Source organism: Neovison vison, chromosome 1 (assembly GCF_020171115.1).
Source record: "Neovison vison isolate M4711 chromosome 1, ASM_NN_V1, whole genome shotgun sequence".
Classification (NCBI taxonomy): Eukaryota; Metazoa; Chordata; class Mammalia; order Carnivora; family Mustelidae; genus Neogale; species Neogale vison.
The window spans coordinates 102,560,252-102,578,274 of record NC_058091.1 but is presented as its reverse complement, the minus strand read 5'-3'; the positions used below and the strand labels follow the sequence as shown (position 1 = coordinate 102,578,274).

Genomic DNA, 18,023 nt, shown 5'->3' with positions numbered 1-18,023 from the left:
TATATTATCTAATTAAGGTATTGGTTGGGACAGAAAATAACATAAGGAAAAGAGGAAATATACTTTCAGAAACCAACAAGTCATACAATTTGAAAGAAATCTGAGAACACAATATGCATTCATTATAATTTGTTGTTTATATTTTTCTCTGAGCTAATGGAGGTCTTAATTTTTGAGGTTAACTTGGATTGCTTTGTATTTTAAAGTAAGTGGTTCTATTTTCCTTCCACATGGTAGTAATACTTATTAAAGTTTTCAAAACTAAAGACTTTAAAACCTCACATGATCTCAGTTACCCAGAATCTTGGTGGATTTATCTCCTATATGAGTAGTGTGGAAGTGATGTTTATTTACTTTGTTTTCATCAACTTATCTATAATAACTATGCCCTCTAGGATATATTCTTAACCAGACCTTTGAATTTGAAAGAAAGGCAAAGATTGAAAACTCTAGAAGAACTGCAATTTCTTGAAGTCATTGAACACAAAGAATTGTGGAAACTTTCTACCCTTAACATTGACTCAGAACGATAGCAGTTAGATCATAAACAGTTCTTCAGTGTTGTAGCAGAGTAACTGTCATCAGAACTTCAAGTTCATATGTTTTTAGTGTGCTCTGTTGGAGAAAGTAGGTTAAAATCAGAGTTTAGGTGTTTTATATTACAGATCTTGGCCACTTGTGAGGACAGATACCAGTAAATTCTTCAGAGCAGAACCCAGTAAATACTCCTTTGTTCCCAGCACCCCCTACCGTGTATCCCAGACTTCAGGTCCTCAGCCACACAGCCCGTGCCCTGGCAGGGAAGTGGCAGGAAAGTACCAGATCTGATTGTGGATTGTGGGGAGTGGTGGCAGCAGGGGAGGAGCTGTACAAAAAAGCATTTGTATGGAGAGATTTATAGCTCTATTGTTCTCCATCATCTCTGCCTCAGCTTACTTAGCACATTCTATCCTTGGCCTGCTTCTGGATTCCCAGTAGAGGAGAGCAGAACCATGACTGTATTGTCCTGTGACAATTAAACTTCAAACAAGGGTGCCCTCTGAGCAAGGTATTTCTGAATATATTCTCAGTTATTGATTCAGAGGCTTTCAGAGACTCTCTATAGCCTCATCATTTTGTATCCCAGCCTGGGCAGTCATCCTCTGAAAAGGTCACCAGCTGAGCCTCCCCTTCTCCTACCCTCTTACTCCCTCTCCCCTACCCCTTTCTTCCCTGCTCTTCCTTTTCTCCTGCAGCCAGCAGCCTCGGGGCAGCCTAACCATACCCGAAGTGTTTAGCTCTGTCTTCGGATCTGAGTGGGGGTACTCTGACCTGTGACTTAAGTCTTTTTTGTGTGTCTTCTATAGAGTCTGTCAGAGTATTGAATATATAAATGAATAAAAGAACTCGAGACCCCTTATTTTCTCACAGTTATTATTCACGTAGTACACAAAGGTATCTTCTTTATAAGAGATCCAGACACTCAATACAGAAATATGAAGAATGAAATATACATTATATCACACTGGTCCTCCCTCGTGCCAGCTTCTACCCTCTTCTGATGAAACTGCTCTTTCCAATTTGACCTGCATCTTGTATATATATTATTTGCTTTTTTTTTCACTTAACTATATATCTTGGATCTTTTTCATGTCACTGTGTGTAAGGTTTCTATTACTGATATTCTGTAGGATGGGTGACGTATTTTCCCATGTCTTTGTTGGCCATTTGCATTCCTTCTTTTTGACTTGTAGTCTTGTATGCTCAAATCATTCGTATTTGGGAAAGGGCTGTCTTTTTTCCTACTGACTAATAGGAGTTATATTTTCGATGTTCTTAGTGTGTATTATATATCTAGCATATATCTCCTTTCAGTTACTCATGCTTTATTTTTAACTTCATTTGTAGTGTCACTGTTATATACATCCTTTGTCAAATTTGTCTGCCTTTAATTAATAAATAAATTAATTAATTTTGAGAGGGAGAGAGCAAGAGCACACATTAGCAGGGGTGTGAGGTGAGGGAGTAGGGAGAGGGGCAGAGAAAGAGGGAGAGAGAGAATCCCAGGTAGGCTCTATGCCTAGAGTGGAGCCTGACATGGGGCTCCATCCCAGGACCTGAGCCAGAATCAAAAGTCAGACACTTAACTGACTGGCCACCTAGAAGCCTCCAGTTTGTTTGCCTTTAAAAATTTTTTTGTCTGCCTTTGTATGTTCATGTTTTTTGAAGGTTTTATAAGTCGTTTTGAAACACCCTTCCTACCCAACTATTTTTAAAACACAATTTTCTGTGTATTTCCTTCTAATGGTTTCATTTATTTAAAAAATTCTTTCATTCTCAGAGGGCCTGGCTGGCTCAGCTGGTAGAGCATGTGACTCTTGATCTTTGGGCCTGTAAGTTTGAGCACCCATTACCTAAAAATAAAGTCTTAAAAATTTTTTTTCTCATTCTCATTTCTAATATTGTATAATTTCTTCATGTACTGCAGATAGTAAAAATCTGAAGATTTTATTAAAGCTATATGTTTGAAATGTGTTGTCAGTTCCATGCTTATCTTGAAATATCTCCTTTATAAGTTATTTTCATTTTCTTGGCAAAAGGATTAAGGATTTTTTGAAAATATAAAGAGCTTCTTTATGAAGATATGCCAGTAGCTCTTTTTTAAATGTGGTTTTTATTCATACTTACTATCTAGCACAGAAGCAGTAGACTGGCTTTGCTCTCAGCAAGGAGGGACTGCAAAAGAAAGTAATGTCAATTTCATTTGGCTTCAGATGTTAACAAATAATGGTCATAAAAAACAAAAGCTGAGATTCATCAACATTGGGAATTTAAATTGATTAAGCCAGTAATAAGAAAGGGGCGACTCCAGAATTTCTTTTTTTATCCCGTCGTTTCTGGTAGAGGAGGAAGAATTCTTTTTAAGTTGTGTGGAATTGAACCTTGAAAATGAAAGAAGAGAGGCTGTCTTAGCTATAGTCCTAAAATACTTCTTTGTATCATGCAACAGGATGAGAATCTCCTGTTACCAAAAGTAATTAGAACAGAGGCCAAACAATACTCCTGATTGGGAGATCTGGTATAAGCTTGAAGTATATGGGACTTTGTAGTAGTGACTAAGCTAATAAATTACTGGGAAATAACATTCATATACTTTCACCCATGGAGTCCTCAACTGTGTTGCATATTCTCTTTTTTTATAATGAATAATTCAGTGGCATGATTTTGGTGCAATTTTCCTAATAAGAATCCTGCTTCCCTTGCTCTTACCATTATACCTACAACCTCCAGTCACAGATGATGTTGTCTAGGACCACTGTCGGTGAGGGTCACATCAGGTGGGCAAGGGAGCTGTTACTAGGATGAAGGGCAGAGCCTCTAGGTGGTGATTGGGTACAGGCTGCCAGCTCACAGGTGGCCAGAGGTGGGACTAGGCAGGGGAGGGAGAGGGGAGGTGATGTGTGTCAGGTCTGAACCATTCTTACCCAGCTCCCTGCTCATCAGCTGTACAATGTCATCAGTTTCAGGAGCTGGTCTTTTCATGATCCCAACTATTTCATCTGGCCAGTTCTCCTTCTATAATGATAGAAATCTTAAGAATTTTTCCCTTGCAGTTTTTACTGTATTATACTACAGAGCTATTTCTGGGCAGTGGCGGGGAGACTGAACAGATCCATCCCCATAATCTCTACCACTTGTATCTTTTTTCCACAGGACTCCAACACTTCTTTTCTTTTCTTCTCTTTTTTCCTCCCTTCCCTTCCCTTTCCTTCCTTCTTTTCTTTTCCTTCCCTCCCTTTCCTTCCCTCCCTTCTACCTTCCTTCCTTCCTTTTTTCTTTCTGTTTCTTTCTTTCTTTTGATAGAGACCTTTGCAAAGTGTTGTCCAGTCTTTTGAAATTCACATCTGAACCCTATTAATAAGACAGAAATCTCATGGTTGCCCTAAATTCTGTTGTGACCTCTTGGTAAAGCTTTGTAATTAGCCCTTCCCATATTCTTGAGAGCGACTGATCTGCAGAAGGTGAATTTTGTCTTTTGTGTATCCTCACCACTGATTTGTCCAAGCCTCACTTTTTACTTTTTGTTGTTATTTACCTTATTAAGAAGTTAGCATTTTGTTTTCCAAGTATGAAATTTATAATATCGACTATGCTTTTACAAACTGCATCCTCTCCCTACCCTGTGCCTTCGTAGCTGTAAAACCCTGGGCAAGTTGTTTGACCTCTAAGTGCCTCTGTTTCTTCAGTCATTAATAGGCATAATCTCACAGGATTGTTGTGAGGATAATATGCAGTATATGTGTGTTGTATGTATGTTGCTGAGAACAATACCTGGCAAATAGTAAGTGCTCCCATGTTGTTTGCCGCTGTTACTATCCTCCTTCAGTGAAATGGGTAAGCTCAGGCTATTCTGTGGCAGAGGCAGGGACTCTAATAAAACAAATACAATTAGAAAGAGGGAGAAAGGAAGCGAAAGGTACTTACTGAGCACATACTTTAAACTTCTCTGCAGAAGTCGATATATATATTTTTTCATTTATGGTATATTTAGAATAGAGTTAAAGAGCATTTATGGATATTTCAAAGCATATTGGCAACTACTAATCTAGCAGGGTCTTCTCCCTTGGCATGACTGAGTGTGCTGGTTGCTTATAGCTGAAAATACCTAGTGATCTTTTTGTTGTTTTTTTGTCATTTTGAAGTTACAGTTCATACCGTTTCTATTCAGAAAGGAGTTCTGTCTGGTGTTTCAGACAACATGGGCATTCTGAATGTGCTCAGTCTGTTGCTTCTTTAGAACGGCGGTTCCCCTTTCTTCCCTCCCTCCCTGTCTTCCTTCCTTTTAAAATTTCATTCATTCATTCATTCAAGTAGTCTCTACACCCAATGTGAGGCTCAAACTCAGGACCAGCCAGGTACCCCAGGGGTTCTCATTTTTTGACGTTTTTTCATTCATGCTCAAGCGAAGGTCTTGTACATTGGAGACCCCTTGTTTCTCCTGCATTATTTGATTAGGAGGCCTATTGTTGGGTGACATAGAAAAGCTGTGGGTTTTCAAATCAGATTAAAGATCCCACTTAGGCTGTGGAATCTTAGGCTGGTTTCTTAATCTCCCCAAATCTTTTTTTTTTTTTCCTTCAAAATGAAGAGGTACCATCCAGCTCAAAGAACTGTGATTGAAGTGAAATTTTTTGTGAAGTGTACATAAACACTTGCTGGTGGAATTGCTCCCGAAGGGTGTGTGTCTGTGTGTATAGCACATACCGCAGGGCTTTCTAAGTCACCTTCATAGCATGCATATCAGGGATGAGTTAAACGAGTTAGGCTGGGTATTGTTTTTTATTCCAGGGGAATTCTGCCTGGGGTGTTGGAGAATGTGATGAGCTAGTTCAGCAGTGAAATGGGACATCCTTTTGGTTTGCCTCACTGCAAAAAAAGTTAGGAAATCAAAACTCGCTTTTTAATGGATTTCATATGAACAGCTTAAAGTTAAAAGGATGAAGATAACTTATTTGGGTTTTTTGTTTTGTTTTTTAAAAGCAATAGTTGTATATACCCTGCGCAAAATAGTGCAGGAGGCTGGCTTTGCTAATGTTTGTTTAAAAGGGGGAGTTGACTAGTTTTCAGCTTGTAAGTGGGAGTGTCTAGTCAGTGTTGTTCTTTCTGCATAGAAAGTTAACAGGACTCTGACACATCAGAGTTTGTACGGAAAGTTTAGGGGACTCTTGGACACATTTCTCGCAGAATGATGGGGCACCTCATGAGGAATGATCAAGACTGGAACGCAAAGCTGGTGGGGCTGATGTGCTGTATGGGTTAGTAGTTTGACCTGTAATATCACTTTTATGTTTTCAGTACCGAGAAGGGAAAGTTGCATTACCTGTGGTGTTGGTTTGTGTGGTGGGAGTTTAGCAGTCTGTGGGGCACCCTTGAGAAATCTGGAGAGGCTCACATAGTAACTTCTGAGCCTTGCTGGAGAGAACTTTCACCCTCTCATTGTACATAGGGTATGTGTTTAAATTATCCTAATATTTATTTTACGTATGATTACTAAGTGGATTTAATTTTGATTGGATTTTATTGAAAACCAGTCAGTGTAGGTTGTAATAATAATCAGTGCTGTTTTTGCACATATATTTGTTTTTTTTTTCCAAATTCTGTTATTCTTTGCATTTTGTGTCATTACATATTTTCAGCCAGGTTGTACTTTATAAAATGATCATAGATGTATATTTTTACTTGGAACTTACTCTATACATGAAATAATTTTCCAATAGAGGAATGTTCTAAAACTTCATTCAGAAAAATAATTGGAAAACCTGTAAAATCTGTAAAACCAGTAAAATCGGTTAAAATCTCAGGAGTGGTTTTCCCTATTTGTTGTCATAGCAACTTTGCCCTAAATATAAATCTCAGTGTTAGACATCCCTTCCTGAAATGAAATAAAGAACCATCATGAGACTTGTAATTGGAAAATTAGATGGTGTAATCTGGAATACTCCCTTTTGAAATAACTCCCTTTTGAAAATAATGCTTCTGGAAAGTGGCACATCACTGTCTCCCCAGACCTGAATTATTCCCTGATCTTAAGCTGCTTTCCTGAAGGAAGCTGAGGCCCTTCAAGTTCACCATACCTCTTTCCTCATTGTTGTGGTGCTGTGGGAGGCTTCTAGTGTTGAAGAAACTGCCTTGGTATACTTTGAATGGGAGTCAGCTAGGTTCATCAGGGTCTGAAAGAAAAGGTTTAGTTGTTAACTGTTAGAAAACAGTATCAGAATTTATGAAATGTGTGTGTTACTTAGTTAGCTTGCTCTTGGTACCTTACTCATGTACTTTAGTTGTGGGTCATAATTCCGAGGTATATTTCCTCGGCATTTCCTCAGTATTGCCTCACAAATATTTAACTCCCACCTTATATTTTCAGCAGGGCTTTTGAGCCTCTAGCAGAAACCACCATAGCTAAACCTCAGTGATCAAAATAACGTTTTTAGAGTTGTATCATTTAACTGAATCTGTCATCTGTACCAGGAGGAAACTTATTTGATTAAATCACCATTCTTTATATATCATGTGGGTAAGAAATTAATCAAGTGATTTTTTAAGAATGTACATTCTATTTCTTCATATTCCTTAAAATAGAGGACCATTTTTTGTTAATTTAGAAAAAAAGAAATATATTTTATTAGCCATTATGTGCCAAAAGGAGAAGACTTTGTATAATATACATAATTATGTACATAATTATATATTGTATATAACATATATAATTATATATAACATATATATTAAATTTAATGAGACAGAATAAATTTGTTTAGAGTTTATATTACATGATAATCCAAAAATTTAATAGAATTTTGGAGGATAGTTTACAGGAATGCCTTAATCTCGTATTCTGTAACATGATATGAAAGCTGTCTATCCTTGAATTATGAAGATTTTTAATAAATAATACATTTTAATTTTTTTTTCTTGATGATTTAAGATTAGGGTCCTAGGTTATTAGTTGGATGGGAATAATGTAGGTATTGCCTAAGAGGTAATCTTTTTTTTATTCCCCTACTCTGTTTACTTTTTGCTGGAGGCTTGGAAAAGCAGTGCTGGAAAGGTGATATAAGTCCTAGACTTTGGTGCAGAGGTTTGATTGTTTGCACTCGCTTGTCCAAAGGTCACATGGCACCGCAGAGCGAGGTTCTTCCGCACCATTGTCTGTGACTTAGATGTGTTTGGCACTTCCATTTGAAAGATGACTGTCTCTTTGGTGTAGAGGAGGCAACTCTGGAGGGAATCACAACACTTCTTTTTTTTTTTTTAAGATTTTATTTGTTTATTTGATAGATAGATAGAGCCAGAGAGTACAAGCAGGGAAGTGGCAGAGGGAGGAGAAGCAGGCTCCCCACTGAGCAGGGAGCAAGCACAATGCAGGGCTCCATCCCAGGACCCTGGGATCATAATCTGAGCTGAAGGCAGACACTTAACCACCTGAGCCACCCAAGGCGCTCTAACATTTGGGTTTTAACACAGGGCTGGCTTCTGTCTTGCTAATCGACTTCTTTTCCTCAGAGTCCCATTTGACTGCCTTGAGCAGGATTGGTCTTTCTCTCATTTGTGCTTGCTTACATGGTGAATGCTGCATCGTTTGCTCTGTTGGCATGCTTATCACACTGCTTTCATGTCAGGTGCCCTCTCTGGATGATGAACTTGGCAGAGCAAGGGCCAGTGCACTTTCTATGAGCATGGTGATCCCAGTACCGCTGTGGCACTGGGCTCATCATATGGCTTGATAGATGTTGGAATGAATGACTAAATGAGGGATGTATAGAATCTGTATTTTATCAGTAAGTAGGACAAGTAGTTGCTTCTTATTCTTTGTTCTTGCCTTACGTACTAGTAATTTAGGTTCATTCTGAACTCTTTAGGAACAAGGCTCAAAAATGTCTAAGATCCCATTATTGCTTTGAGAGGTATAGTAGTATATTTACCTGTATAGATTTCAGTTGTCCTTTTTGAGGCATAATTAATTCACATTTGGGGTGTTTTTTTTTTTAAGATTTTATTTATTTATTTGACAGAGAGAGAGAGAGATCACAAGTAGGCAGAGAGACAGGCAGAGAGGGAGGGGGAAGCTGGCTCCCTGCTGGGCAGAGAGCTGGATGTGGGGCTCCATCCCAGGACTTTGAAATCATGACCTGAGCTGAAGGCAGAGGCCTAACCCACTGAGCCACACAGGTGCCCCATGGGGTACTTTTATTTGGTAAGTGCATAAAAGCACTATAACATCTTCTCTGGGATAGACAAAGGTGACTAAGGTATAGATGATACCCTAAAAGGGCCAAGAGAGGAATTAATACATATTTTGTGGATGATAATATTGGTTAACAATTACTTGATTTCATTGTGCCTAGAGATTTTACATTGAGAATTAGTGTTTTTGTTTTCTCTGGATAAATAGCCAGAGGTCAAATAGCTAGATCAACTACCCTATGGTCATTCTATTTTTAATTTTTTGAGGAACATCCATACTGTTTATTTATTTATTTATCTATCTATCTATCTATCTATTTATTTATTTATTTGACAGAGATCACAAGTAGGCAGAGAGTCAGACAGAGAGAGGAAGGGAAGCAGGCTCTCCGCCGAGTAGAGAGTCCGACGCGGGCGGGGAGAGGGGGCTCCATCCCAGGGCCCTGGGATTATGACCTGAGCCAAAGGCAGAGGCTTCAACCCACTGAGCCACCCAGGCGCCCCTCCATACTGTTTTCTATAGTGGCTATACCAATCTATAGCCCCACCGACAGGGTACAAAGTTTCCCTTTTATCCACGTTTTCTCCAGCACTTGCTATTTCTTGACTTTTTGATAACAGCCATTTAACAGGTGTGCAGTGATATCTCATTGTGGTTTTGATTTGCATTTCCAAGATAATTAATGATGTTGAACATCTTTTCATGAGCTTTTGGCCATCTGGAATTCTACCAGGCATTCAAAGATTTAATATCTGTCCTCAAATTGTTTGAAAAATTAAGAGGAGGGAATATTTCCAAACTCATTTTACTAGGCTAGCATTACCTTGATAACAAAACCAGACACCACAAAAAAAAAAAAAACTATAGCCTCATATTCCTGATGAACATAGATGCAAAAATCTTCAACAAAATATTAGCAAACCAAATTCAACAATAGATTAAAAGAGTCATACATCATAGTCAAGTGGGATTTGTTCTGGGTGATCTGACATTGGCAAATCAATCAAAATGATACACCACATTAACAAAGTGAAGGATGAAAATTATATTATTTCAATAGGTGAAAAAATGTTTTTTATCATAATGTTGAAATTTATCAACATCCATTATGATAAAAACTCAATAAAGTGGGTGTAAAGGCAACATAGCTCAACATAATAAAGGCCATACATTAAATCCATAGCTAACACCATACTCAACAGTAAAACACTGTGTGCTCTTGAACTTTTGTTTGTTTGGAGTTATTTACTGATTCAGTCTCCTTACTAGTGATTGATCTATTCAGATTTTCTATTTCATGGTTTGATATTGGAAAATTGTATGTTTCTGGGAGTTTACCCATCCTAGGTTTAATTTGTTGAAGGTATAATTTGTTCATAGTAGTCTCTTCATGATCCTCTGTATTTCTGTGTAATCAGTTATAGCTTCTCTTCATTTCCAATTTTATTTATTTGAGCTCTCTTTTTCTTTGTGAGTCTAGGTAAAAGCTTGTTAATTTTATCTTTTCAAAGAACCAACTCTTAGCTTCATTGATCTTTTTTATTGGTTTTGTCTCTATTTTATTTACAGATGGTCCCTAATTTATGACGATTCAAGTTAGATTTTTTGACTTACTCTAGTGTGAAAGTGATACACATTCTGTAAGAACTATACTTTGAATTTTGATTTTTTTTTTTTTTTTTTTGCTCCTGATATGTGGTATAATACTCTCTCATGATGCTAAGCAGTATCAGCTGCAGCTCCCAGTCAGGCATGTGATGACACAGGTTAATAACTGCTGTAGTTACAACCATTCTACACCTATAAAACATTCAATATCCCATAATTCAGCAGTTGATAAATTATGTGGTGAATCAGAACTTTATTATAAAATAGGCTTTGTGTTAGATGATTTTGCACACCTGTAGGCCAGTGTAAGTGTTCTGAGCATATTTAAGGTAGGCTAGGCTAAGCTGTGATGTTCTGTAGGTTTGGTGTAACAAATACATTATCAGTCAATGATATATTAAATCTCTGATGGGGTTATTGGGGAGTATAACTCAGGGGTAGAGCGTTTGACTGCTATCTCTGATGGGGTTTTTGGGATATAAACCCATTATAAGTTAAGGAAGAATTTTCCATTCTGATCTTTATTATTTCCTTCCTTTTTCTAACTTTGGGCTTTGTTTACTCTTATTTTTTAGTTCCTTTAGGTGGAAAGTGGGATTGTTTATTTGAAATTTTCCATGTTTTCTAAGGCAGGCCTGTGAAACTCATTGCTGTGAACTTTTTGCTTTGAACTGCTTTTGCTATATCCCATAGATTTTGGAATATTTTATTTACATTTTCATTTGTCCCAAGGTATTTTTAAACTATCCCTTTGACTTTTTTGTTGCCCTATTAGTTGTTCAGTAGCATGTTGTTTAATCTCCATGTATTTGCGACTTCTGTTGCTGTAATTAGTTTCTAGTTTCATACCATTATGGTCAAAGAAGATGCTTGATATGATTTTTATCTTCTTAAGTTTGTTGAGAACTGGTTTTTGCTCTAATATTTGATCTGTCCTAGAGAATATTCCATATACTTGAGAAGAATGTGTATTCTACTGCCTTTGGATAGAATATTCCATATATATGTATTAAATCCATCTGGTCCAGTGTATCATTTAAGGCCAATGTTTTCATATTAATTTTCTTTCTGGATGATCTATCCATTGATATAAATGGGTTGTTAAAATTCCATATTATTATTGCATTGCTGTCAATTTCTCCTTTTAGGTCTTGTTAATATTTGCTTCATATATTTAGAGTGCATAAATATTTACAAGGGTTAAATTGTCTTGTTGGATTAACCTTTTTATCATTATATAACGTCCTTTGTCTCTTACACAGTCTTTGTTTTACAGTCTAGTTTGTCTGATGTAAGTGTAGCTATAGCAGCTTTCTTTTCTTTTCTGTTTGCATACGGTATGTTTTCCATCCCTTCATTTTCAGTCTGTGTGTATCCTTAGATCTGAAGTGAGTCTTTTATTTGCAGTATATAGATGTCTTGTTTTTAAATCCATTGAGCCAATCTGTGTCTTTTGATTAAAGAATTTAGTCCATTTACATTGAAAGCAATTATTGGGGCATCTGGCTGGCTCAGGTGGTAGAGCATGCAACTTGATCTTGTGGTTGTGAGTTTGAGCCCCATGTTGGGGCTTAAATCTTTAAAATAAAATCTTTAAAAATGAAATCTTTAAAAAAATAAAGCAGTTTTTGATAGGTGTGTACTTAATGTCATTTTGTTAATTGTTTTCTGCTTATTTTTGTAGCTCCTCTCTGTTCCTTTCTTCTTTTGCTTCCTTCCATTGTAATTTGATAACTTTTTTTAGTGTTGTGTTTTGTTTCTTTTCTCATTATCTTTTATGTACCTACTGTAAATTTTTCCTTTGTGGTTACTGTGAGATTCACCTGTCTCATTCTTTATACATAAAAGTCTATGGTATTGAGTTTGAGCACATTTTAAAAACTGTACCTTTTTACTTTGCCTCCACCTTTGTGTTTTGTGTTTTTGAAGTATCTTAAATACTTTTGTTTACCCCTTAATTTACTGTTGTAGTTATAGCTGATTTTACTACTTTCGTCTTTTAAACTTCACAGTAGATTCACAAGTGACTAATCTACTACCTTTAATATTTGCTTTCCCAGCATAGTTTTTACTTCTCTAAATACATATTTTCTTGTTATTAGTTAGTGCTTCTCCTTTTCAGCTTGAAGAAGTTTCTGTAACATTTGTTGGAAGGCCAGTTTAGTGGTAATGAATACCTTTAGCTTTTACTTGTCTGGAAAACTCTTTATCTTTCTTTCAGTTCTGAATGATAAACTTCCTGGGTAGAGTATTCTTGGTTGGAATTTTTTTTTTTTCTTTCCGTATTTGGAATATATCATGCCACTTTCTTCTGGCCTATAAAGTTTCTTCTGAAAAATCAGCTTATAGTCTTATGGGACTTCCCTTTTATGTAGCAAATGATTTTTCTCTTGCTGCTTTTAAGATTCTCTCTTTTTCTTTTAACTTTTGACAATTTAATTACAGGGTATCTTGGTGTGGGTCTCTGAGTTCTTATTTGGAGCTTTCCATGCTTCGTGGACCTGGATGTCTCCTTCCTTCCTTAGGTTAGGGAAATGTTCAGCCATTATTTCTTCAAAAAATTTTTTACCCCTTTTTTCATTCTTTCTCTTCACTTTCTGGGATGTAAATGTTATCCTGTGTGATGTTGTTTTATGGGTCTCTTAAACTATCTCCACTTTTTAAAATATGTTTTATTCTTTTTGCTCCTGTGTTTGGCTGGGTTCCATTGCCTTGTCTTCCAGGATGATCTGTTCTTCTGCTTCATCTAGTTTGCTGTTGAACTACTCTGAAGCATTTTTAAGTTCAGTTATGATATTCTTCAGCTCTGTGACTTATGTTTAGTACTTTCTTAATATTCTATCTTTTGAAGTTCATCTATTCTTCTCTCAAGTTCTGTATCTTTTTTTTTTTTTTTAAATTCTATTCATTTATTTGACAGAGAGATCACAAGTAGGCAGAGAGTCAGGCAGAGAGAGAGGGGGAGGCAGGCTCTCCACTCAGCAGGGATGCTGAGGCAGATGCGGGGCTCGATCTCAGGACCCCGTAATCATGACCTGAACCGAAGGCAGTGGGTTAATCCACTAAGCCACCCAGGCTCCCCTCAAGTTCTGTATCTTTGACCATTGCTTGAACTCTTTGTCGGGTGAGTTACTTACCACCAGTTCATTAAATTTTTTCCTGGGGTGTTATCTTATTTGTTTGCTTGGAACATATTTCTGGGTTCCCTCATTTTGCTTGTCTCTCTGTATTCATTTCTGTGTACCAGGCAAATCACCTACCTCTCCCCATCTTGAAGGAGTGATTTTGTGTAGGCAGTGGACCTTATCATTCAGCCTTATCCTAGCTCTTGGTTGTCTCTCAAACTTTTGTGATCGTTTAAGCAGGTTGCTTTATCCTTGGTCCCAGTTGTTGGGATTGTGTCAAACCCTGACAGTGTTCCAAAGGAAGGGATCTCAGTCAGCATTTATTTTCTGGCTGACTAGAAACCAGGCCCTCAGTCAGCCCCTTTTAAAGTATGCAAATTTATACAGTCCTGTGGGACCATAGTCATAACCTTTCCTGGGTCTGCAGACCAAGTGATTTAGAGATGTCTTCTTGGCAACAGTTGAAAAATCAGGGCTCCAGATGAGTGAATAAGCTCTTTCTGGGAAGTACCTGTAAGCCGTAGTGAGGCTAAGGGAGAGTACAAAGGTGGCCGCCTCTGGCCCATGTTTTCTGAGAGCTCCTCTGTGGTTTGTCGATGTATGGTAAACCTGAAGCTTGCCCCTCTGGCTAATGCTCCAAGACAAGTAAATACGCCTTTTCCATAGGAACAGTGGGGGTGTGTTTCAGTCTCATGTTTGTGCTTTGCCCTGGGAGCTGTAGCCTGCCAAGAACTATCTCCCCTATTCTAGTTCCATGGAGCCCAGCAACAGAGTCCGCCCTGGCCACCAGAGATAAGGGCTTAAGGGGTCACCCGTGTGTGGACTGCTTGTGCCCACTGGCTTCAGTAGACTCCATGTGAAGCCTAGGACTGGGGAATCCCACCATCTTCAATAGTGCTTTGGGGCAGTCCAGGGTGGAACAGGGCTGCCTACTGGCTGAAGTGGGACTTTGGGAGAAGGGGGTGGTGGTGCCCTTGCATGTCCAACAGAAGCTTTAAGATTAGCTAATGAATCTCCTTCTCGTGTGGTCTAAGTGCTTTTTAAACTGTTGCTTTTGTGCTGGTTCTATGGTTGAGTGAGTCTGTGTGTGAGCCCTTTATGAGTGAACATTCTCTCTCCCACACAGGCTCCCACACAGCCTTTTGGTTCTCTTGGATGTAAACCCTGTTGTTTTTCAAAGTCAGGTATTTTGGGGGCCCATTTCTCTGGTGCAGGTCGAAGGGTTGTGATGGCTGGTGTAGGGCACAAATACATTCCTCAGGGAGATGCTCTACATTTGTGAGATCCCTGCCACAGTTGTTGTGGGTCCCTACGTTGGTAGCGTTTTTGATGAGACCATCTCCTACCTATCTCAGTGTTTTGTTTTGTTGTTTTTTGTTTTGTTTTTGGTTGTTGTCATCGTTCTTTTTCATGGAGGAGACGTTTGGCTAGTTTTCAGGTCTTTATCAGAGGGAATTCACTCACATGTAGCTATAGATTGGGTATGTTTATAGGTGAGTTCAGGGTATTGCTGTGCAGCCATCTGAATCCAGTAAATACTTAACCATGTCCGTAAATACTTTTAATAAATAGAAAAACATTTTTAAAGGAACTTCATTTCCATTAAAATAGTTTAAGGGCACTCAGGGATGAAGAATGAGGAGGGAGAGAGTGAGATATAGCCTATCCCTAGGGAATGGATGGAGAATTTCAAACTGTGGTAGAGAGGAACAAGACCATCAAAGAAGAAAGCACTATCCTAGATACAGAAAGGAGGAAGAAGGGAAACAATTACATAGAGAATTGCTGCCTAGAACCAGGGAGGAGGAAGGTAATATAGTTTCGAATGTCACTTCTAGATGTTGGAAGGTTATGGTTTTCTTTTGTAATAATGATGTGATGAATTAAACTTTCTAGTACTCTTTCTCCTTAAATCATAAGAAGCCTTCCCTCACTCTTCTGTGTACCATGTCTGTGGTAACCATGGCAGTAATAGCTCTCTGTAGTGAGGATCAAGTTGGGATGTTTCTTTTTTACCAGACAGTTCAAAACCGGGTATCTAGAAAAGAAGAAACATGGTTAGAAACATGGTTAGTCCGTTTACTTCAGCCAAAGGATCTGAATGTGAGTCTTTCCTTTTATCACAGTGATTAAATGTTTTGCTAAATAGTTGTGGACAACCATTTAACCCCTCTAAGTCTTGGTTTCTCCTTCTACAAGATGAGAATGGCGCTACCTACCTTCCCACTTTTAGCTGGAAGACCAAATGGGATGTAATATATGGTCAAGTGCGTAGGGAAGTTCAGGGTAAGGGCTCACCTGAAGCTAGAAAGGTTTTTGTCAGACAGCTTCCTCGGAGTGGTACCTGTGACGGAGTTTATGCCAATGGAGTGCGCAGAGGGGTTTGTTTAATGGAGTAACATTGGCAAATAAAACCCTGCAAAGAGACCAGCTTGACAGATGGCTTTCTAACTTTCTTATGGCTAGCTGTAAGCTGCCAAAACTTAACAAGAAAATTCAAATGTACTAAACAGTATTTTTTGAAGACCGTATTTTTATTTATATGTATAATCATGATTAAAATCTCCTCTTCACAGATTTTACCAACTTCATGTTATGTCTTTTCTTCCCCTTACAGATGAACGGGACAAAGTTCAAAAGAAAACGTTTACAAAATGGATAAATCAGCATCTCATGAAGGTCGGTTAATGTTATTTTCACATCATGGAATTGTTTAGCATACTTTTAATTTATTGTGCAAGAATTGATTGTATGGCTCTGAAGCATAGCTTTTCAACAGTAAATCGAAAATTTAAATTCTAGAGCATTTGACATGCATTTTAGTTATCTATAATTATCTGGTGTGTGGCCTGTGGGTAATGATGAAGGCGAGAAGATAAGTACATGGTGATTACAGTGCACTCTGTGACTTAGTTAAAACCCATTATTATTGGACTCTGTAAAAAGTCTTAGCATATAAGAAGCATGTAAATATTTTTGTATTAGGGCATGGGAAGACTTCAGTTCTCAGTAAGATTTTTTCTCTCTCAAGATTGAAACCAAGTTCTGGTATCAGGTATGTATGTGGATGGCAGAGGGTTATATGGGAAAAAAGGTGGATTATAGAGACAGATGTCTAGAGTTCTTTAACTTCTTGTACTTGGTATGACCTAGATATTGGTGCTTATGTGTACATTTCTCTGTGTAGTAAATAGTTGTGGTTCTGAAATTAATATTTCTTTGTGTGCTCTGGGACACTTTGTTACAAGCTCTCCAGAAAAATACACAACACACATAAAATTTGCATACAGTTTCATGGAGTTATTGGTTCCCACTGAAGCCCTACTATAAATCTCAGCTAAAGCACCTATATGACTTTACAATGAACTATTAATCAGTTTTTTTCTCCCTCTTATGGATAGTCCTCAAGTTGGAGACAGGTAACGTTTTAAGTCTGCTGTTTGGGACTTAGAATTTTCTCATAAAGAAACATTATTTTAAATGAGGTTATATTCTGAAGCTACTCACAAATCCTATTGTAACAAAGGAGTACCAATAATGTACCAATAAAGCATGTAATAGCCTTCTATAAAAGTGGTTTCTCATTTCAAGGGGCATATCAATATCACCTGAGGGATGTTTTAGTCCTCTCGCTTTCTCTACCCATTGACAAAATCCTTTTCCCAAATTCTGATGTATCCTTCAGGGAGGCGATGTCACCCACTCTCCAACTGAGAATCATTTCTGTAGGGAGCTTCTGGTACTGCTGGGAGCTGAATCCTTTGTATTTTGGCAAGAGATAAAAGGTTGAGACACAGTGCTTTGTGGTGATTTTGTGAGGAAATATATTGTGAATACTAATGAAGGATACCAACAGTTTACCTACTACCCTCTTCCAATCTTCTGTCTCATCACACACATATTGTGAGTAGGGCTCTTCCACAGGATGGGGCAGAGATGATGGGTTGATGTGAGAGGTTGTGGTATGAAACTTTGTGGAGTTGGAATCTCTGACAGGAGTTCCCCATTTCTGAGGTGAATCCAAGGGAAGCAGAGTTTGTGATGCAGAGGTTCCCCTTTGGTAGCTGATGCCTTAGCAATCTTTGTAACTGTGGCTTTCTTGGCGGGGCATGTTAGGGGACACAAAGAATTGCCCCATGTTTTCTGGAGTGTAACTGCTATGGTTCCAACTGTTGCCAGTGAATACCAGAGAGAAGTAGAAGCAGAAGTGAGGATGACCCCCATAGGAACTGTATCACTGACTATTAGGGGCCTACTGTGTGCCAGGCATGTTGGACTGGACCGTTGATCTTTTGAGTAGTTCATAAATTGAATGGTCGAGTAAAAGGAGACTTCCTTTGCTAAAAATGTCAAAACACTATTTGAGCTGCTTGAGGACAAAGGCTATATTATTTATACAGTGCCTGGCAAGGGCAAGAGTATTCTCACTGTGTGTAATATACATTGCATACATTAAATCATTTAATTCTTTTAGCAACTACCCAAGGTGGTTTAATTTAGTGGTTCAAAGTCAGACAGTAAGCATTCAAAGCTTGATTTACCTGGACTATGTGACTGCTTTTTTT

General features: G+C 38.1%; 1 protein-coding gene across 23 annotated transcripts in view; it reads left to right on the top strand.

Annotated features, from left to right (window-relative positions):
* Nucleotides 1-18,023, top strand: part of DST (dystonin) — a 471,247-nt gene that overhangs the window by 201,772 nt on the left and 251,452 nt on the right. For 22 of the 23 annotated variants that reach the window (XM_044253404.1, XM_044253203.1, XM_044253186.1 and 19 more), the window contains one exon: nucleotides 16,076-16,137. In XM_044253404.1, coding sequence (XP_044109339.1) covers nucleotides 16,076-16,137 — 62 coding nt within the window. Of the gene's footprint in view, nucleotides 1-5,695; nucleotides 5,796-16,075; nucleotides 16,138-18,023 lie in introns of those variants that run through there. The other variant, XM_044253286.1, reaches the window with a different exon arrangement.